The 23,642-nt window shown below is 36.6% G+C and overlaps 1 protein-coding gene across 1 annotated transcript; it reads right to left on the bottom strand.

Annotated features, from left to right (window-relative positions):
• Positions 1-748: 748 nt before the first annotated feature.
• Positions 749-23,642, bottom strand: LOC129229940 (sialin-like). The gene is made up of 10 exons (XM_054864322.1): positions 23,578-23,642; positions 15,965-16,167; positions 13,659-13,889; positions 11,933-12,116; positions 9,719-9,852; positions 9,126-9,272; positions 8,892-9,021; positions 5,261-5,416; positions 4,996-5,081; positions 749-983 (listed from the first exon to the last, which is right to left on the bottom strand). The coding sequence occupies exons 1-10, from the start codon at positions 23,639-23,641 to the stop codon at positions 768-770; spliced, it is 1,551 nt and encodes a 516-aa protein (XP_054720297.1). The 5' UTR covers position 23,642; the 3' UTR covers positions 749-767.

Raw genomic sequence — 23,642 nt, 5'->3', positions numbered from 1 at the left:
TTCTATTGACTTCCAGCTCTGCTTATCCTTTTTTGGTAAATTTTCTTTAACATTCTAAAGTCAACCAAAGTTAGTGATAAATCCTAAATCCTGATAACAAACTGTGTATATGTGTATTCCTCAAAAACAATGATATAAGAAAGATACATTCAGACAGTTCAAAGCAAATTAATCAAGTAATTAAGAACTGAACAGTGATTAAAGAGACAACTCCTCCGCTTCTCCCCCGAATGGTAACTAGACCTTCTCGGTTTTGGTGAGAGATGTGGAATAACTTTCCAACGCCATCCAACCAAGAAACCCGAAACAACAGCTGTCTTGATTGAAATTTTGACAAAATACAGTAACACCATCAAAAAATAAAAGAAGAAGAAGAAGAAGAAAAAGAAACTATGACGAATTTGAATCTTTTTTTTTTTCACGAACTCGCTTTTTACGAACACTCGGTTATAAGGCGCAAATATCGTGGTCCCTTTGCGCTCGTTATAAGTGGGTTCGACTGTACTTTCATGATAAACTAAACTGTATTATTTGCACAGTATCAGAAAATTGATTAAAAGCACGTATTATTTCTATTCCGCCCTGAAAACTTCAAAAGTAAGAAGAGTGCCTCAAAAAGTGTTTGCTATGATACAGTAGACCAATGAAATAATCAGTTCGCATGCTAAAACCATGAGCACTAACTCCGATACTAAATATCATAAATGTCAATTAGTCCGAGCTTGAAATATTAATTTCATATCACAGATTTTTTTGATCACAGTTGTTCAGGAAATGGCTCCATATTGGAAGCTCCTTTCTAGGTCCGTGTTAATCACTTTTTCATTGGTCATTTCGTCGTGTTTCAGTAGCTTTTCTGTAGAGGGAACATGAGCCCAGGGCTGTTTCTCCGCTGAGGCCCAAACCAAGAAAACCAGACCTCCGATCAAGTAGAATCCAGCTGAAGTGTAGAAGACAGCGCTCCATTGATCTATACTTGCATGCTGAAAGATTTAAAGACAATCAGATATGGAATTTCCAAAATGTTACCGCATTTTATTAGTACACCATAGTATGGACAAGCCTACTGTCTAACCATCGGTTGTATGGAAAGGCTAATATCCGGTGTAAAGGCGGAAATGGACGTATCTATTAGTTTACAGGGGTGGTAGTTTGTTCGTTACAGATGTGCTCTTTTCCCTCCTAGTTATTTAGACCCACTTTTTCACATATGACAATTCGTTCACGGCAAGCATCTAAACTATATTCGATCTATATTCTTACTACAAAAATTACTACATAATTTTGAGCTTAACATTTTGATTTTACATTTCCTGGCGAAATGAAAACATTTGCTTTTCTTTTTGTTGTTACCATAGAAACTCTGATTCCACTCTTTTTCAACATGGAAAGTGCAATAAATTAGTTAGGCACTAGTGACATTATAAAACCCGTGCACCAAAATCCCATTGCTATTTTCCCTTCTCCCCTACTAGATTCATTCATATAGAATCGTCTTAACTTGGCCGATTGCCAAATAACATACAATCCGTGGACAAACTTAACTTGGGCAGCATTGTAAAGACTGCGCAGATCCTAATCACAGCATTACGACGCTGCCAGGGGGGGTTTGTTCCAAATGTCGCTGCGTTGCCTTGCATTGCACGGTCTGCCTCAAAAATAAAACTTATGACGCACCTTAACCATCAAACTAAGCACGGCTGAGTTAGAACTAAAACACAAGTGTAACATCTCCCGTCAGCGTGTATAAAAGGGCAAGTTTATGACTCAAAATTTAAAATTCAGACCTGTTTGCTTTTTTTTTTTAATTCTGAAAATTCAGTCATTGCTCTTAGTAGGCGTAAATTTCCGCTTCACAGATTTTTTCGACAGAACCCTCTAAGGGCGTTTTGCTCCCCCCTCCTTCCCATAGGAGACGAAAGAACCCCTATGTGAATTCCTGAGCATCAAAGGACCTCTGTGCCAAATTTGGCAAAGATCCGCCTTAAACTGTGGATTTGTATAAGAAACACTTACATACACACAAACAAACATCCATTTTTATATGTTTAGATTGGTAAAAATAAAGAAAAGTATGTCGAAACAATGGTCATTTGTGTTAGCATGGTTATGTGGACATTTTGTTGATTATACCTAATCAAAATAAACATTTTGCTCTAACTAACTAGCAAATCAGCCATCACACAATCTGAATAAACAATTAAATCTTTTTTTAAACCATTTTTCCCTTCTGTTATTAATAGTCTTTTACGATGGAATTGCCCGGTGACAAAAAGTGTTGATTAGATTTATTTTTCCCTAAGGATTTGACATTGCAAAAAAAAAGACTTAATGTGCCGTCACGGACATAGTTTCTCCTTTCAAACGTATGTAATTTTGTCATTTTATTCAATTCTGAATTTAAGATTTGATATCGCTGATCTTTGATACAAAGATAATCATAATGTTATCGTATAAGCGAATAATCGAACTGTCTAATGAAACAGCATTTCATGTTTTAAAAGATAAGATAAAGAACACTTTGAATATTATATACGAACCTTATCATTTTTTAAACATTTTGACATTGCTTTTCTAAAACTAAATTAAACAGATGATTGTTTGTCAAGTATCATACTTCATATTCCGCTCCTGCTCTTGTCTGAGAGGATTCGTATAGTTGGTTTCTCTTTAGTGTGACCAAACGAATTGCGACAAAACGTATCGAATATTATGAAATTTATTTTTTAAATATTTTGATAAAACTTTTCTAAAACTAAATTAAACAGAAGATTGTCTGTCAAGTACCATACTTCATATTCCTCTCTCTGCACTTGTCTGAGAGGATTTGAAAAGTTGGTTTCTTTTTAGGGTAACAAAACGAATGGCGACAAAACGTGTAGAATATTATAAACCTTGTTTTTTCAAACATTTTGACAAAATTTTTCAAAAAATAAATTAAACAGAAGAATGTTTGTCAAGTACCACACTTCGCTCTTGCACTGGTGTGGGAGGATTTAAAAAGGTGGTTTCTCTTTAAAGTGTGACAAAACTGTTTTATAATGAAAAAAAATTAATAATAATTCAGTGTTCATAAAAATGCAACCATATAATTTGAAAAAAAAAAAAAAAACAGGTGGTAACAGAAACTGCTATTATGAAAAAAGGTATAAAAAGGTTGACTCCCACTGCTTTAGACTGAAAATATGATTTATTCATTCTTATGATCGTGACTTACTTCTATGATTCAGTTGCAATAGCTTCCGTTGTTTCTTCATAGCCTAATCCGTTAATCTTTAAGTACGGGGGTACATACGTTGTTAAGTTTAAATTCGCTTTATAGACGATCGAACGCAAATAATTTAGAAATTATATTTTCCCTGTGTTCTTGAGACGTCATAATTTCAATATTAGGAACAAAACGAGCAGATGTGTGCATTACATGAATTCCTTTTACTCCAATTTAATGATAATAGTGAATCGGAGTAAGTAAAGAAATGCTTTAAATGTTTTCACCCCAAGTTTGTTGCGAATCAAAGCAAAGAAAACGTTTTATACAGATAAATTTTCCCAATATTGGCAGTTTTAATGTGATTCAATTGTTAACTCTCTAAATATGGCCAAATTAAAACCATATTTTAAAAAAAAAACTCCAAATTTGTCGCCAAGTTGGCGACAAAACTTGGCGACCAAAAGCTTGGTGATTTATTGTCAAGTTTTTGCAAAATTATAACAGCACTTGAGTTTGCCTTAAAATTAGCACTGATTTTACCCCAAGAAGGTATGAAAGACCCCCTTAAGAACATCTGAATGCAGCCAAAACGGAAGGTGCACAACTAGACCCCACTAGGAGTCTACGTACCAAATTGCAACTTTCTAGAACATACCGTTTTTGAGTTATGCGAGATACATACACACATACGCACATACATACGTACATACAGACGTCACGAGAAAACTCGTTGTAATTAATTCGGGGATAGTCAAAATGTATACTTCGGGTGTCTATACGTTGTTAGACATATATCCACGTGTGGTCGGGTTCGAAAAAAATCAATATTCATTCGAGGGCGAGCAAAATGGAAATTAAGGCCGATTTTTGAGTGAAAATTTTTTCGCGAATACAATACTTCCTTTTTTGTAAAAGGAAGTAAAAATGGGGAATTGTTAAAAACACATAATGTAACAGTTTTGAAAACAGCAAGGTTCCTTCCTCTACCGCAAAGCTAATGGTCCTCAAAGAGCTAAAAGGTAATTTGTACATATTATGTGCCAAATCCCATCACCAGATTTGCAAAAATTGCCCAATGTCTATAATATCGAAATCATGCCAAATAGGTGAGATTATAAATAAGTATAGAAAGTGATATAAGATGTCGCAATGGCGTGATTAACACTGTTATTTGAACTTCAAAATCACACCATCACTCGACTATTCGACTCTCGGTCAGACATTTGAACCGTGGAATTCTGTTGGTGGGAAAATCGCCTTCTTATTGATGGAAAAAGGCTTCTAAGGACGGTTTGTCTGTGTGACCGATTGTTGAATCGTTCACTGGCGTCCTTTTAATGAAAAGGGCAGAATTTCATTGCTGTAATCTTCATTTTTGTACCTCAGAGTCAGACCAAAATCAGAGTAAGTCCAAAAATGGCAATTTTCAGGTTATTACTGCTTTATATTCAGAATCTTATTCCTCATCGAGTGATCAGAACGTCGTTCTGTGAATAAAAATTCCTTTAAAATTATTTATCTGTATTAAAATACGCAAGCCCCATTCTTTGTATGCACCAGACGATAGTTTTTTTGTCCACCTACAAAGTAGCACTAATGGGACATACTTTAGTCTGACTCTGAGGCATAGATTTGTTACTATGCTGAAATTCAAGGTAATCTGATTTTTTTTTCTGTCCCGAAGACGCACTAGACCTAATAAATGAGCTTGGATTACCCTTCCGAATGATATTAGTTAGATTATTGCTTTAATATTAGTTAAAGTCAATTAAACATATACTTACAGCATTTTCCAACAAAAAGCCAGCAAATAATGGAGAAAATATTCCTGCGGTACTACCTATTCCATTAACGAACCCAAATATTGTTGCTGAAATTGAAATAAATAATTAGGGCGTTATTTTTTTTTAATTTAAGATATTTGTCTGTAATTAATATTTAATCATATGATATGAAAGTCGGCCGAGTAAAGCCTTACTGAGCAATATTTTTACATAATTGTGTGTTAAAAAGCTAAATGCTATTAATTTCAAGAAATTCTTCGCTTACCTGCGTGATGTGGAGCCATGTCAGATGGCATTGCAACGTGGCCACCTCCACAAAGCCCCAAGAAGGCCATGGCAAGTGCCAAGAGCGCTATTATGACATTTTTATTGCACCCAACGAGTGGAATGAGAGCAGTGCATACTGCCGGCCCAAACAAAGCTAAGGAATAAAGCAAGACAAAAGAAAATTACTGATAAAACATATATTGACAACACCTTTCAAGTTTCCTACACAAACAATCTAGTCAGGTTTTGGTTAAAAAAAAAAAAAATCTTCCGATATGTTGGAGCTTAAACGATTCCATTTGTTAAAATAGGGAAGAGGCGTTGCCGACAGGGCCTGATTATGGCAAAAGCCAACTAGGCCTGGGGCCCCATCTTCCTAAGGGGCCCCAATTTTCTTAAAGAATTATGCATAGTATTGCAACTATATGAAAAATATATGTATTTTTAAAATAATAAAAAATTATTATTTTAAAGATTCATGTTAATTGGAAAAAAAAACTTCCTTAAAGGGGATTTTTTAATCATTCTGCCAGTAACAAATTTACTCTGTCACAATGGGATTGTTTCTTTCAGTCAAAAGTAGTACTTTTAGTCACTGAAATTGATAGAATAAGCAAAAAAAAATAATAATAATAATAATAACATGGATGCAAAAATTTCTTTCATTTTCCCAACAGTTATTTTTTAATTAATTTTTTAAAATGTCCGATTTTTCAAACGAGGCGTGGTCTTGCTGACGTCACAAATGATGCAATTTGGCGCATCTTTCTATCGTGTTTCCAACTTTATGATAATCAAGAAACGAATTAAATTTGCGCTGTACACTTGCTATCAACCAGATCGCTGCCAATACACGTGAGTAAAGATGCGAATTAAATATTTTGCTCACTGAATGGTAACACAGAAGGGCATTTCATCATTTGTGATGTCATCGGCAAGAAATGTAAACAAGAAAGCGCACCGATTTAAGTAATTTTTTTTTTTAATTGAACGTAAACAAATTATTTGAAAAATTGTTAGATCCTATGTTTTTAAGCATGTTCTTTTAGAAAAAAATACTTTTAAAATTTTGGAAACGACCCCATTATGAGGGGAAGGGGATTCATAAATGCACATTATAAATGATTTATACATAGATCTGTGATTAGACAAAGAGGCCTACAAAAGTGCATTCCAACGTGCCCTAAACTTGTAAATCAACCACTGCCTAGTCTTCAGAGGGTCTCCAAATGAATGTGGGCCTAGGGCCTCACTTTTAGTTAGTCGGGCACTGGCTGCCGATAACGGTCCTAGATCGCTCTGCCAATCTAGAATATCTCCTTTGTCAGACTTAACCAAAATGTGCTCGCCCAAGGCTAAAGATATTTTTACCAGCGCCTGATTATTGCTTAAGGCGTAAAAATCATGTGAAAACAGTAAATGGTAAAAAGAAATTCATTAAAGCACGAATTTTTAAAACACCTAAATTGTAATCATGTGTGCTGAGATTGACAACCAGAAGTCGCTTCATCAATGTAGCAAGATGTACACTTTGTCATGCAAGCCATCCGAGCCAAGTTTTACTTATATGCAATACTATTGTGACATTGGGTTTTCATAATGTTTTTACCATTTATTTACTCGAACTTAATCCTGATTTTATTTGCTGGAAAAGTTAAATGCAATACGAAAGTAATCAGAACTTTCTTTTTTCAGGAGTTTCCCCATAGTCTCGCAGTTGGCACAGCTGAACAAAATTCTTCGGCGTTAAAAACTGCCTCGATTGAACAACACGTCATGGCAAAGTTACAAAGATATCACTGCAAGTCACAAGGGTCAAAGTCAAAAAGTGACAAAATTGTGGCGTCTCGCTGTGACATATTTACGACTTGGTAACATGTGACTTCACTGTGACGTTTGCTGGAACAGCTTATTTGTGATCTGTCACCAGTGGTGTTTCCATAGGGTATACTCCATATACGCCGTATATTCTCAAACATTTTTTAGACATATAGCGTATAAACTCATGTCTCAAAAATTTTCATATTATGGCATATTATGTATTTGATGGCATACACATATTGTGCTTAGCTGATTACTGGGAGTATACCCTCAGAAAATTTGATGGGAACATCACTGCCAGTAACTGTGATATTATGAAGACGTTGTTGCAATGTGATTTTGTGACTACGCCCCGGTTGACATCAATAAGTTGCTGAGACCTGTTGATGACTTTACAATGACGTTCTGTATCTGTCACGTGACTTTTATACTAGTGTCCCATTTCAATCATTGTACTCTTAGGATTGCAGCTAATAACTTCATTTTATGCTCGTGGTCACAAAGTCCTCCAAGGGAAACGATACCTCTGGAGGAGCTGGACCAGGGATGGCTCGGTTTTTGGTCTGGTTCAAAAAATCTGAGCTGTCTTCAGGGTCCCATCCAACTGGTTAAGCCACAAATAGTGGTAGGTACGGGGGACTCTGAAGTGAAAAGTGAAAGGGATGGAGGAGAAAATGAGTTTCATACCATCTGACTAAGGCTGTGTGCGTATTATGTGCGTTTTTAAATCCCTTTCGGGGCACATTATCGTGGGGCCACCTCTTAATCGCGACATGGTAAATCCACCACTGGGGAGGGGAGGGGGTAAAGTGAAGTGTGACGTTTTGTGATAAAGGGAGGGGGGTCGAATTTGATGGAAAAAAAATGCGGCATATTTTATGGAGGCAAATAATTTTCTGGTCCCAGCTTCTTCTCTAAAGTTACCGTACCGAAACGAGCTTCTCTAGGTTTATCTTACAACAAGAATATGAAACCAAATATCGACGTACTACAATTGCGAAATATGTGAGTGCAAGAAAACATTTTCCATACTTTTGTTATCCTCATATATATAATAGCCACTGGTCGAGTAAAGCTCAGGCGTCATCAACAGTGAAACTCGCTCCACGGCATGATAATTTGGTAGTATGTTTTGGTAATGTTTAAAATGCAGGGGAAAGCTTTATTGTGACATGGCTGAGCTGGATTCGGTAACTTAACTGTTTTACTGTTAAGAATGTGTCATTTCAGAGTAACGAAGAAACGAACAATGAACGCTATCTACTGGAGTTTAGGTGACTAGTGAGAAGGGACGCCTGTTAGCCCGGGACCGAGCCTGAATAGGGACAAATATTTTTAAAATTAGGCGTGACGTATAGGGGTAAACAATATGGAGGGGGCCCGGATTTTTGACTGACCTGAAAATTTCTGTGCACGCCCCTGGGGGTAATCCCTGGAGTTAGGGTTAAAATTTCAACTATCAAAATATCACCAAACAGGCAATTGCTTCGTTCAAATGTAGAAGAAATTTTCACCCGTCATATCTTGACAGGGGATTTTTTAGTGGATAAAAGAGTTATACTGTCCACCTCCGAGAAATTGAGCTATGGCCTTGAGAAAGTCCATTTCTTTCAAGGGAGAGCAATCAGTAAGAAGAGGAATTGTTAGGAGCAAAGTTGAGCTACAATTAAGCCTTTTAAACTTCAGCCGTTTTTCCTCACCCCTAACTCAACAAATGGAATCATTTAATCGACCAGCCAGCGGAGCTCAACTTGCTAGAGGCGGACAGTAGATCACATTGAACCTCTTATTCTGCAAAATACACTTACCAAATGCTTCGAATCCCTTCCTAATTTTAGTCGCAGATATATTCTTGGAGCGTAAGTAGTCAGACAGATACCCGGATGCAAAGAGCGTGGCACAAGTGCAAACATAGATGAAGGAATTCACTAATCCGTTCTGAAATTCAAATGTATGTTTACGTTAGACAAAATACACAACTATCAAACACTTCTAAGTCAGAAAAATTTCACAGGTTTTTTTTTTTTTTCTGTAACACGTACCTTTTGTATGGGCACATGTAATACCACTTCCATGTATGTAGGCAACTTGGTGAGAAGCGTGGTGTATCCCCATGCGGCACAAAATGTGACTATGGCTATGGACCATACAGGCATACTGCATAATACGCTTCTCCAGGGAACAGGTGTCTGCACAAAACATCAAAGAATTGATACCGAAATGATTTTACAACAAAAACGCATACAGTCATTTTTAAAAAATCAAGAAAGAAAAACCGGCGAAGAGTAAGTTAATTTCTTCATATACAGTAACGTCTCGAAGGAGTCAAATATTCTGTAATAACACTTGAAAGCGAAATATTATAAACATTTTACTGCACTCACGGAAAAAATAGAGCAGAAGTAAACAAGCATAAGGTTTGTCACTATGGTCACTTTTACTAATTTTTTGGGAATGAAACCGAAGCAAACCAATAATTCGCAGTCTGCTTGGCACCAATTTGTTCTTACCCGGGCCAAACACGTGATTGACGTCGCCAAATGGCACATTTCTTGATTTACATGTAGTTATCTTTTTCGTGAATGCAGTATAGTTTAAATTTTTTTAAAAAGTAGAATCTCACAAAATTGCTTACCTTCTGATCAGCACCCATCTGTACATGTCCTTTTTGAATGTAATCTAACTCATGTTTGGAAATTCTAGGGTGATCTGAAGGCGTGTTGTAAGCCAAACAGAGCCAGAAGACGAACCAAACACAACCCAGGAGTCCTAAGACAAAATACTTATAATAGTAAACAACTTACAGCTTGAATAATAAGTAAATAAGCACTGTATATTCCGCTCACGAGCGTACCAGGTGTGGCTGAGGGCCAAGTCCTGGCTTTAAGCCATATTGCCAATATTAGTACATAAATAAATTTGAATGTAAGAACTGTTTTCTTTCAAACCTTACTTACCACGAGAGAAAACATCCGGTTGGGGTCGCTCACAAATGATGTCACGTTTTGAAGGGAGAGCGGGGATTCATGAAATTGTGACAAGGGGGAGGGAGAAGGTAGTAAGTGTGACACACATTTTGGTTAAATAGAAACGTTTTTATAACAAAGTGCTTTTGTTTTTCACCATGACATGTGACAGGAGGATGAGAAGGGGCATGGCGAAGTACGACCAGGGCCTGATTACCGCACAGGCCTACTAGGCCTGGGCCTGGGGCCCTCTCTTCCTAAGGGGCCCCAAATTACTAAAATTTAAAGTTAATTTTGCATAACATTACAACTATACAAAAAAATAATCACATTTTTAAAATAATAGCCTTCAGGGGGCCTCAAAATTATTGTGGGCCTTGGGCCTCACTTTTAGTTAGTCGGGCTCTGAGTACGACACTTTGGGGCAAAGGAGGGAGGGGTCAAATATGTCGAAAATAGTATGACATCATTTATGGACAGCAATTTGCACAGGGAAGTTGCTTACGAATATCTCTTTAACCCCAGAGCAAAAGAGGAACACTCTCAGCTTCAATGTGATGACATCTGCCTCCAGCTCGGTTATTGGCTATTCCAGACTAATGAGTCCGTAACAAGGATGGAACTGCAATATCTGGATGTTATAACTGGGCTGCCGGTATACAGTCGAATCTCAAATTACGCGAGGAATGCATTTCAAGACCCATCGCGTAAATCATGTAGAAAAAGGTATAAATAACGAACTTTTTATAAACATACCAAATTATTTTAGACCTTTGTTAACACCCCTTAAACTGTTTTAATCCATTTCTTAACTTTATATTACCCCTTTCTCATAAAGAACTGAATCTTTACGATATTTCAAAGTATGCTGTGTTATTCAACATAAAATACTGCTATCATGCACAAAAGCAAGCACAATCGATGTATATTGCAAGATTCTGAACCACAGTTAAGTCATTGCTATAAAATCGGAAAAGAAAATACTTATTTTATTATGGTAAGTTGCAATATAACTTTTAATTTTTTTTTTTTTTTTTTTTTTTTTTTTTAAATAGAAGCATCCACTAAACAGCAAGATAACTACCGCTTTCATTCAGTCCATTACTAAGGCTGAACTACAGGTAATATAACGACAGTTCGGTTATCACCTATAGAGGCTACAGTTTTGACCTTGTTATGGAATATTTAGTCTGGAATAGTGACTAATTGAGCAGGACGTAGGTGTCACTATTCAAGACTAATGAGTCAATGGAAATAAAAGGAATATAAAGGAAATAAAGGAAAGGACTAAACTGCAGTCTCTACATGTGGTAATCGGGGCGCCGGTATATTGCATGTAGTTCTGCCTTAGCCCTGGCTTAGGGGCGGTAACTTACTGCTTAATACCCAAGTTTGAGTTGAATCGCATCATGGCTGCGAACTCTCTTTGGTGAAAAAACTTTACGTTAGCCACCAATTTGATGGCACTCTGCTTCAGTAGAGAGCATCTGCCTCCAGCTTGGTTAATCACTATTCCAGACTTATGAGTCCTTAACAAAGACGAAACTGCAGTCTCTGAATGTGATAACCGGGCTATCGGTTGTACTGCACGTAGAGACATCAAATTCAATTTATTTTGTTATCTTGTAATCACTTAAGTTATTGTATAGCAACCCGAGACGGAAACACATCAGAAGGTGATTAGAGCGTCGTGCAAATAACGTCAAAAACGTGGGTTCAAGCTCCTTTATGGCCATAAAATGTCATATTTCAATGGGGGAAAAAAAGGATTTTTGAATTACCACTGACTTTCTTTTTTTTTTTTTAAACCTTTGATGAGTAATCCATCTTTTTGCTACCAAACAAAATGCTTTTAAAATTGAGACAAAAAAAATCTCACCCACCTAGTATATAGAAAACTGAGGGCCATCCACCATCGAATCCATACTCGCACAGGTATCCAGCAAGTGGCATGGCAACTACGGTGCCCACGTGATCGCCAATCAGGCACAGCGCCACCATGGTGCTCCTCTCTTCCACCGGGGCCCAGTGGGCGAAGAGGGCGAATGCTGTGGGCAAGCAAATACCCTAATAATTTGAAATGAGTCTCAACATTAATTGCGTTTGCTGAAAGTTTCTACGGTAGACACTGCGTTCAATAAACGTAGTAAAACGGTTGTTAACGTTGTGACAATCATTTTGAAATGTTTATAAAACGTTTAAGCGTTACTTGGATGCGCAAAAGTATTTGAAGCTAGTTTGTTTCTAGGATTCATGGTGGCCATCATGGCTAGAAGAAACACTGAGCTCGAAAGATCGTTGAACTAAATTGAAAACTTAACCTTAATTTAAATTTAAACTTCGCAACAAAATTATATAAATTAATTATGAAAGCAATAAAAAATGATTTTATAGGCAATAAAAGGCTAACGAGAAATAAGTAAAACTTTTGTAAAATAAAATGCACTGCAAAGATAGACATAAAAACGCTACCTATATAAATTAGCAATGCAAATGTGATTTTGACAGAGTCATGGTGTTATTCCATGTTCTGTATATTTTCGTAAGGGGTTAGAACTAGGAAAGCTCTCGACCTATCCAATGAGTGCAGCCATAGTGTTTCCGTTTTGTATAGTTTTACCACTAAATCTCAAACAGAAACAGTTTTCCTGCTTCCGACGTAGATTATTGGCAAGACCGCCAAGAAACAAGGCGGGCCCCTTGTCAATTTGGTTGCTGGGCCCCCCATCCCCCTAAAACTTGTCAAATTTATACTGCTCCAATTCCGTGCCAGGTCCCCTAATGGGACGGGCCCCTAGTTTCCGACTAGGTTGACATGGCCTCTTGTCGACCTAGATTATTGGAGGAAAAATCGCGTCAATTAGGAATTTATTCTTTTTGAAATGCATTTTTAAGAATTGCTGTCCATATTGTAATAAGGAATTTTAGAGATTTGAAGGTTTTGAGAGACTGCTGTTGAAAATGGCGGGAAAACTTTATGTTCTTATTTTGCTTGAGTTCGTTTAGACTCTTAGCTATTACATCATCGTGCAATATAGTAATGAGCATAGTACTGCTGGTGATGTATAAAAGTACCGGAAACAATCATTGTTGCATGTATTCTCAATAACGTTGTTGACACAGTTGGTAACGATATCATACTAAACAGCACACTCGCCAAATTCACTACCGTCCAATAGGGTGAGATTGTGCCTCCTGATATGTACCTTTACTAATACAAAGAGTTTCATTAAGTTATGCAAAAGATAAGGATTGTAGTTCGTTACCAACCTTTCACCTGTTATAAAATTTAAAAAAAAAAATCAGTATCCTAACTTTTATGGATATGCATATGTACCACAATGTGTTTAGCACACAATCTAACCCCTCCAGTCACGAAGCCATTCGATGGTAGTTTTAATACTCTGAAAATAATGTTATATTATTGTCTTGAAAAGGTTCAAGAAAAGATAATAAAATTTGATCGACTCTGTTGATGAAAGATGGACTCTCCCTGAAGTATGAAATGCCAATGTTAGGCTAAATTTGAACTTGAATTTGGCGAGTATACAAGAGCTATAATCGCTCACAGATTTAAAAAAAAAAAAAAAGAGTAAACTTGCTACTTACATGGATCAGCCCCATGAGGACTCTGACCAGCACAATGACTAAAACCCCCAGATCAGCCGCAATAGGAGTGAAGACGGTTAGCAGCGAGGCAAAGAGGATGGATAGCCCCAAAGGCCACTTGCCCCCGGCTAATTCGGCAAATCGTCCTCCAACCGCTTGAGTGCAGACGTAACCATAGAAATAAGCTCCCAAAATGATTCCTTGGATGGACGGCGTCCATACGTACTCCCCCTAAAGAAAACCAATTTTTATTTTCTTTTTAAACGTTAAACGCTCCACTTCTAGTCGATTTTCAGGAAATGTACTTCATTAACTAAAGTCTACTACACACGGGGCAACTTTTGAAAAAGTTGTCTGTTTACCAGTTGACTGGTGTTTTTCGTTGTCTTCAAACGTGGCAACATAGTTGAATCAACTTTCGAAAAATTTGCTGTCTACAAGTTGACTTGCATTTTTCATTGTCTTAATACGAGGCAACTTAGTTCAATCAACTTTTCTTCTTATAAGTCGAATCTATTGGAGCAGTTACTTCACAACGTTGTTCAAATTAAACCGACTCAACTAGTTTATTGTCCGTAATCCGCGAGAAGGCACTTGATTCCATCAAATGTAAGAATAACGAAAGTAGCTACAGACAAGTGAAGCAAGTTATGTTAAAGACACTGATTATTTTGCACATTAAAATGCACGCCAAAGTTAAAGTTGTCTGGCTGTCTCATTTACAATCGCTGGGACATGTTTACCGATCACCCCCGCGTAACATTGAACTTTGCGTTCGAGAAGGCAGGGCGAAGTGCTTTCTCGTGAGAAAAGGACAATACTCTTGTGTAGAGCGAGCACTTGGCCATGTCCCGATAAGTTGAATCAACTAAAATGTTTATTACGATCATTGGGAATAAAATGGTAGCGCTACATGGTGCCGGGCGCATCCTTATAACCAAAAGTTCGAAAGTTGTTTCAACTAAGTTGCCTCGAGTAAAGGAGATCTTACTCAATGGGATTTATTTTGAGTACTATTAGGTTCTATTAATGAATTGCAGGACTTTTTAAAGAACTCGACAGAATTTTATTGATCATTTAGAAAGTATAAAAGTTTTTAGGATGCTACTAGTTTTTTTTATAGGGTTTTAGTAAGATAATTAATTATTTTTTCTTGCTGGATAACGTTTTTATAAGGCTGTACAGTACTCTATTCAACTAATTGTAAAATTTAGGATTCTTAATGTTAGATTCTCAAAGATTATAAGAGAGTTCACATTAACTATTGACTGGCCTTTTTTTTTTTTTTTTTTTTTGAAAGCATTTTATCCAAATTTTGCACCAGCATAATTATTCTCACGTTATGATTTGTTTTGAATGTTTTTGAGATTTTTCAAAAAATTCCAATCACCGTTCGTAAAAGAAATATTTCAATAAAAAAAAATAATAGACTGACTAACAGATCGTTTTTTGACGTCCAAGCTATATATTAATTTATGTACATTATTCCATTACGGTACATAAAAATTGAATCAAAAATATTTTGCTTGAATTATAAAAATTCTGTCTCGTTATTACTAATATTCCGCTACACACGAATTTAAAATTTGTTCGATTGATGCAAAAAACGAAGAATGGGATGCACTTTCCTCTACATATAATATTGACTGATGTATTCACTCTATAAACAACTATTTCAAAAATGACGAAAAAGTCCTCAAATTTGAACATATCACGAGTCAAAATGGCACCGACTACGTGGTGTTCAAATTTCAAACATTCAAATGCTCATCAAGTATTCAAATCAACATGGGTGCTCATTTTCAAGGTATTTGTGCTTATATTTGAATATGTAATAATTTCAAAACTGAGTATTATGTACTCATTTTTGCGTATGAAATAATTCAGCACACTATTTGAAAACATGAGTTCTCATATTTGAAACGAAACGTTTCAAGCATGGATGTACTCATTTGAGAAAACTTCATTTTTCTCAGTGTAGAATGAAACTAAACTATCAGATGCACTAAATACATTTTCTGCACCAAGTGGTGTAACTTAAATTCCAAAATTTCCAAACGGGTTCATGCCAGCAAATAAATAAATAAATGTTAATAAAGGATGTAAAATTTTTAATACATCTCGATAAGATTCAATTAATCTCGATTAGACATGATTTTAAATAATTTTATTTAACTTTTCAGATGCAATATGCGCTTTCTGAATGCTTTATATCGCTAGTCGCTTGGAGAAAAAACAATTGCTCTCTTGAAATGTGTCTAGATATTTCACAACACTACTTCGATGAAATTCGATTCAATACTTACCAGTAAATCAGAAGAGGTGCTGTTGGGGCTGATGAGGTCCGGGCAGCTTTCATCGTCTGCGCTTCCAGAACTGTTGACCTTGTTGAGAGCTGTGTGGTTCACCATGGCAACGATAGTAACACTCAGGCAAACCCTGTGGGCGAACTCCAGACTCATCGCCCAGAACAGGAGAATGGATAGCACATAGCGAGCTGGTAAGTAACCTAATGAAAACATCAAAATTATTTCAGTAGGATCCCATCGAAGGTGAGAGTTTTTTATTTCAACGGTTTAGTGTAGCGATTCTCAATCGATGGTCCGGCGGACTCAGGAAACTTTCGCTTCAGGAAATTACACGAAGAGTTTAATAATGAAAGAAGTTAAAATGGAAAAAGTCTGACTGCGAAGATTTGACCCTTGACTCCGCCTTGTTTCAGAAATGATCATTTTCGTGAAGGAGCAATATGGAGATGAAAGTTGAAGAACTGAATTTGCATTGCGTCATTGGTTCTAGGCAGGGGCGGCATTTCAGCATTTCATTTGGGGGGTCGAGTTTCTTAAATATGTATTACCACAGTGCAGTACCAAACACACATTAGCTAACAGGAAGTGCTCATAAAATCGGTTTAGAATAAAAATTAGTGTTTAGAAACAATTAAAATTTTGATTCGTTTTCTAATTAGTTATCATACAAAATATCTCGATACTTAAGTTTTTATACTTTTTGGAAGAATTTTAATGCTTGATTTTTGGAAAAATGGAAGAGCAGGGAATCGTGTTACTAATTTATCAGTGCCCAGTGTCGAGCTGTTTTGCCAGTACAGCTAAATAGAAAAGTTTTTTTCCCATTGTACTTTGAAAATATAATTCTCTAACCTCCTGAGACATAAAAAAATCTTTCTCTACTAGGAGCTGATTGGAATAGTTAAAAAATAATTGAAGTAACAAAGTTGTGTATGAAAACACTTTTTATATCTTGCTCTTCAGAATCACTCTGGCAACTTCAAAAATTGTGAGGGGCTTAATTTTTCATCATTGAATAATCTAGTCTCGTCGGCGCTATCAGCTTCAATGAGATGTCATCTACCTCCAGCTCTGTTATTCACTATTCCAGAGTGATGAGTCCATAACAAGGACGAAACTGCAGTCTCTGGGTGTGATAACCTGTATGTGTGTATATTGCTTGTAATTTTTCTTGCCTCATGCAAAAAATCTTACTCATAATTGAAACATTTTATTTTTCGTTTTCAAAATCCAATCCAGATAATACAGAGCCAACCATACAGAAAAATAATTATCACCAAATCTTGTGTTTATTTCATTCGAAACTGAATCAATTACTTCATACAAAATATTAAAAAATCAATGTTTGACTTCACATCATCATGTGCATTTTTGTCACGTTTTTTTTTTTTTTTTTTCTTGCACCTGTTTAAAATTGGCTCCGAGGAAGTTTTTTTTTTTTTTTTTTGAAAAGTTTCACAATTGATTGAAATACAATAAATACATCTTCGTAAAATCTATTTTCAGTTTATTAAACGGGCGAAACTTGAAGTAAAAGAGCAAAAGCTTAGCCTACGAGGATGAAACGATATTTGCATCTTATCTGGTTACGGCAAAAGTTGTTTGCGCATGCGCTAAGACACACGCATGCACTTTTTGGACGCTTGCCCGTCTACTAGAAGGGCTCAGTTGCCCATGGAACCACGGTTTCTCGTTGTGTATTTAGTTAATGCTATGTACATCTATTGAATGAAACCTATTATAAAATTAATTTTAAATTTGGTGTGGCTTTGAACATCATATTTCTTACACCCTCCGGGTTGTTTTCCGTGCGAAATAAATCTGCTTCCTGTAGTTTCAAAAAAGCACACGAGAATCAACTTCGAAATACACTGGTGTGCAAAAATTAAGGACGAAGTCGAAAAATTAGCATATCAGCTGAACGAAGAGGCAGAGCGGACAGAAAGACGAATCTGGAGATTAAGTAAGGTGATGTACGGTAGCACATGCGCAGATATGCAGGCAGATGTAATGGGGGGGGTGTCTGAGTAGTATAAAGCATGTTGTCGGTGTAAGATCAGTATTTCTGGCAAAGAGATTGCACGCCGTATAGCAGTTAAAATCACACCGAGTTGCTGCTTCAGCGAGAAATGGTGAATAATCAATCTGTTAGACGACATCTGGATGCTTTTACCCGAGATCGAATCATTGGGAAGTTGGAGGAAGGCCGCAGTGTGACAAGTGTGGCTGCAGAGTTCGGAATTGCTCACAGCATCGTTTCACAACTTTGGAGACAATTTCAAACTACTGGAACAGCTATCCGGGGGTTCAGTAGTGGTCGTCCACGAAGAACCACACCCGCAGATGACCGGTATAATGTCTTACAGGCCAGAAGAAACAGGCGGCAGACAGCGGGAGAAATCGCTAGACACACGACACAGGTGACTGGACGACCGATATCGCGTTTTACCGTGGCCAGAAGACTGCACAGTGGTGGTCTGTTTGCACGACGCCCTATACGGTGTGTACCTTTAACGCCTGCCCATCGGAGAAGGCGTTCTCTGTAGTGCCGGGAACACTGGAATTGGAGAGACAATGAATGGGGACGAGCACTCTTTACAGATAAGAGCAGATTCAGTCTGAGTAGCGATTCTCATCGCATACTCATCTGGAGAGAGCGGGGAAGCCGCAATCATCCCTCGAACATTATTGAAAGGGACAGGTATGGAGGTCGCGGTGTTCTCGTTTGGGGAGGCATCATGCTTGGTAGTCGTACAGACCTTCACATCTTCGACGCGGGTTGAGTCAACGGGACCCGTTATTGTAACGAGATTCTTATTCCATATGTGCGTCTTTTTAGAGGCGCTATGGGTCCGCAGTTCCTTTTCATGGACGACAATGCACCATGTCATCGCACAGTAGCTGCCGAACAGCTCTTAGAGAGTGAGGATATTGAACGTATGGATTGGCCGGCACGATCTCCGGATCTCAATCCCATCGAGCATGTATGGGATTTTCTAGGCAGACGCTTGGCAGCTCGTACCTTACCACCAGTAACGATTCGGGAGCTTCGATTGGCGCTGCAAGACGAATGGGCAGCAACACCTCAACAACTCATTGACACCCTCATTCTCAGCATGGGCAGACGCTGCGAAACCTGCCTAGCAGTCGGGGGAGATCATATCCCCTACTAATGACCGGATGTTTCTTGCTGGACACATATCACAGGGATGTTTCGGCCTTCAGTCGCATTGCGCTCCATGCTACTTTTTCAATAAAGCTTCTTTTTATCCCTCTGATTTCTCTTTTAGTAAGTGTTGCTTACATTACACATGTCCTTACGTATTGGGGATCTTACGGTATTAAATGTGTTGATTTGGAAAGCTTTTGTACAAAGTTATATTGAAAAAACCGTCTCGTCCTTAATTTTTGCACACCAATGTAGGGTGGTATGAACAACTTTGGGAGCAGCTAAGAGTTTTCAAAATTACGGAGCATTGTAGCCCGTGGAACGAGATAAATCCCAGATTGTAAGGAGCGTAAAATTATCCTTTTGTTATCACGCCAGTGATAAGATTATAAAGAATAGCTTATAACGGATAGTTTTGGAAATATCATTTTTCATGTAAATAGTATTCTAAATTTTCGTAAACAAATGTTCAGTATGAAAAGCTTCCTGATTTCAGACATTGTATACACGTGGAACATTGCCCTTTATTAGGAAACAATTAGCATTGTTATTCCATTGAATTATCAATGACATAAGCCTTCTTCATGTTTTTTAGCCTTTGCTATCCGATTCCTTTGCCTTTTTAGAGCGGATTCCGTAAATGCTTTCAATTCTTTTTTGCAGTAGAAATTGTCTCAAATTTAAAAATTTATAAATAAAAGAATTGCTAAAATATGGAGCATGATTTTGATTAAAAATATTTTTGTAATATAATTTGCTTTTTTACGTTAATATGCATTGATATTGGCATGGTTGAAGCGTCTCATTAAGAGGGCTGGACCCTCACTTGTTGATAGGACAACACTTGCAACACATTGTGTAATATCATTTGTTGAGAGACAGTAACCCTTAATTGTTGTTGGGAGAGACTAGGTGTAGTATCAGTTATTGAGAGACAGTAACCCTTAATTGTTGCTGAGAGACGCTATGTGTAATTTCAATGGTTGCGAGACAATATCCCTTAATTGTTATTGATAGACACTGGTATGTGTAATATCAGTTATTGAGAGAAAGTAACCCTAACATTGTTGTTGAGAGACACTATGGCAATATAATTTTCAAAAGTTTTTATTTTTAATCAACGATGTAATTAACCTCATTAACCTTTTGTTGTGAAAAACACAAATTTTCAATCCCGGATAGATAGAAAGTAGACGGTTATTGAGCAAATTAATAAAAAATAGCTTCTTTTTTTTGTCACAAGGAACCAATTCATGGAAAATTGAACATCCGAATTTAAACATAAAACCTACTTTATACCATCATGTTATATGTCACTTCATTCACAAGAAAGCATAGTTTCCCAATTCAATATGTGAAATATCTCAGTTCATACGGTAAATAGAAGTTTCAAAAAGCAGTTTCTTTTCTAACTCATTTTTTTCGTTTTAAAAACTATCAAGTTTTTAGCATAAGATGTGGTAACATTTTGCCCAATTTGGAAGATACTATTCTATAGTGTTGTAGTGAGAGAGCACCCACTCTCATTTTCCACTAATCAACTTTTTTGTAGATTGCAGATTTTTTAATTACAGGTAAGTATAATTATCTCAAAACCTTTGTCATACCCGTTACCAAAAACAGCTATATGCAATTATGTAACAATATATATTTGTTGTAGAAGTTCAACATTTTAATTTTACAATGAGCTCAAGCATTCTAACAGCGCACTCTATTTATTCAATTAAGAAACCTTTTAGTTTATGAGTTATGTTGGGTACGGTGTGACATGTTTTAGGTCCAAATCCCTGTTTTTGTCAGATCTTTTCCAAATTTGGCACAGAGGTCATTTGATATTCAGGAATTGGGGGTTTTCACCCCCTATGGGAGAGGGTTTAACGCCCATAGGACACTTGCTTTAAACAAACTCTCAGTTTCTTCGAATCTTCGCAAATGTTGGCTTTTTGCACTCCAGGGTGCCCCGTACCTACCACTGTTTGCGGTTTAATCATTTGCAAGGGACCCTGGTGACAGATCTGATTTTTTGATCTAAACCAGAAACCGAGCAATCACTGGTCCAACACCCTTATAGTTATCGTTTCACTTTGAGGACTTAGTGACTACGAGCACAGTTCCCATGGAAAATTCGGCACAGAGGCCTTTTGATACTCAGGAACTCACATAAGGGATATTAGGCAAAAAATCCGTGCAACGGTATAATTACGCCGATGAATAACAATGACTAAATTTTTGAAATAAAAAAACAATAAAAATAAGAGGTCTACACAAACTAAAATTTTGAGAAATAAAATTCCTCTCTTCTCCACGTTGACAGGAAATTTTACACAAATTTATTTTTCTTTTCAAGTCAGATTGTTGAACAAGCGTCATTTGACACAACTTTCATTTTCGAGGTAGACCGTGCAACGATGGCAACGCAGCTAGTATTAAATGAAATAATTGCAGGTTACAATGCCGTTGACATCCAAAAAAAAATTTGCTAAGTTTCGCGACAAATGAAAAGCAACATTAGTCAAATACAGGCAAAATTTCGAGAAGGAAAAAGTATGTGATTCGGAAAAAAGAAGTGAGTTAAAGAAAAACATGGCTGCCTCAAAACTTAGAGTTCAAAACATAAGGAACAGCAAAAAACTTTATGTCGTTTGCGAAAGTTTACTAAAGGGGTCTGTTACTGATAATATTTTGAATGTAAGCAATTTTGTAGAAATTTCTCTATACAAATATACTATCAATAAAAACAGAAGAAATACAGCGCCCAAGTCACAGATGAGGATAAGGATTCATTGGAGCTGAAATATTTAAAGTGGCAAGAAAAGGTAGGCTTCTTGTGAAGAAATTTTGTGGGAAATCAAAATTCAAATTGATTTGGAATATTCTACAGTCTACAATGATCAACCTGAGAAGACACTTAACCTTCAAATAAACTTATCGGAAAACCGTTCTGCAAAAAACTTCATGATTAGAGCTTATATGTCTAGTAATAGATTTAAACATATATGCACTTACTTTTCAGCATCAATATATTTTGAAAAAGGTTGTAGATGTCACACCGTAACCGCAATCAAACATTCAAAAAATTCAAATTTTTTTTATTAAAAATGCTTAGTTTAAGAAATTGTTTTAAAAATCCAGATCATACGTACAATAGATTCACAGAAAATTTGCATTGTTTCATGACATTCAAAAAACCATTTTTTTTTTTTTTTTTTGGCACAACCGTAACCACACATTTTCTAGATTTTTCTACAACTTCCACTTTTTATCTTAAACTAATATTAGGTGATAAATATGTTGGGTGTAAACTTTATCATTCCTTGTTTTCATCAAAACTTAAACTGCATTTTTGAATAAAATATGAGCAACTGAAGTTGTGTGAACGTCGCATCCATAACCATCGTTTGACTCACATATAGAATCGGAATAAAAGGAAATATGAGGTAAGTATGGCGGGTGAAGCAACCCACCTCAGCTCAATAATTTTTTAAAGGTTTACCTTGAACAGTGTGGTCTTGCATTATCACGTTTCAGGATCACTCCTTTTCTGCTGATAATAATGGAAATATTCTCGCCACAAATTACACCATTTGACTTCTCTTTCGTCCGATCGCTAAAACACTTTCTATGAAGTTCTTCAGGTTTTCCAAAAACCTGAAAATTTGGTTTGCATTCAAGATGCAATACCCAGATATTTTGCTCCAAAAATCAATGAACATTCATGTATCCGGGATTGAAAATTTACGTACTAAATGACCAAAGAATGTTAATAACGGGGGTAGTTACATCGTTGGTTAAAAAGGAAAAATTAAAAAAAAAACTTATTTACTTGGGAAAAAAACGTCATTTTTTATTCTCCAGTCCCGCTAATACTGTGCATAGCGATTGTAGAGATTTAGTATCTCTAGAAGTTAGCAAGAAGAAAGTGGAGCACGCAATTAGAAATTTTAATAATACCCATATTCCTTGCGTTGTAAAACATAATGCAAAACAATTTTTCTTTGATGAACTACACATAACAAGGGTTCTCAAACTGGGTGCGCCCTGAGGTGCCGTAAGAAGAGGCAAGATGTTCCGCGAAGTGTCCACTGTATCCATGTATAGTATGTTAGGTTTGTTAGCCAAATAAAGCCATGTATATAATCATCCCCCCTATTTTTTGATGTTGCATGATAAAAATTCGCTATATCGTCTTCATAGTCATCACAAAGCCTGACTGATGATTACGTTTTTTCAACTAGCAGTTTTTGACAACAATGTTTTGGCAACAATGTAGCAAAAGTTATTACAGAAGAATTCTAATTCGTCAAAGGGTGCCGTGAGTCGAAAAAGTTTGAGAACCCCTGACATATAAGGTAACGATTAAATAATGAAATCTTTAGATAACGATCTATATACCCATCAAAAAACACAAAGTATCGTTCCAAAAAATTAACTTTCCAAATACCTTGTATAGGTGGCCCGAACACGCTGCTGCAAAAGAATCGGCAAAGTTCTTTGACCATAAACATT

This window comes from Uloborus diversus, chromosome 9 (genome assembly GCF_026930045.1).
Source record: "Uloborus diversus isolate 005 chromosome 9, Udiv.v.3.1, whole genome shotgun sequence".
In the NCBI taxonomy this organism is placed as follows: Eukaryota; Metazoa; Arthropoda; class Arachnida; order Araneae; family Uloboridae; genus Uloborus; species Uloborus diversus.
This window is presented reverse-complemented; position numbering and strand designations above follow the sequence as displayed.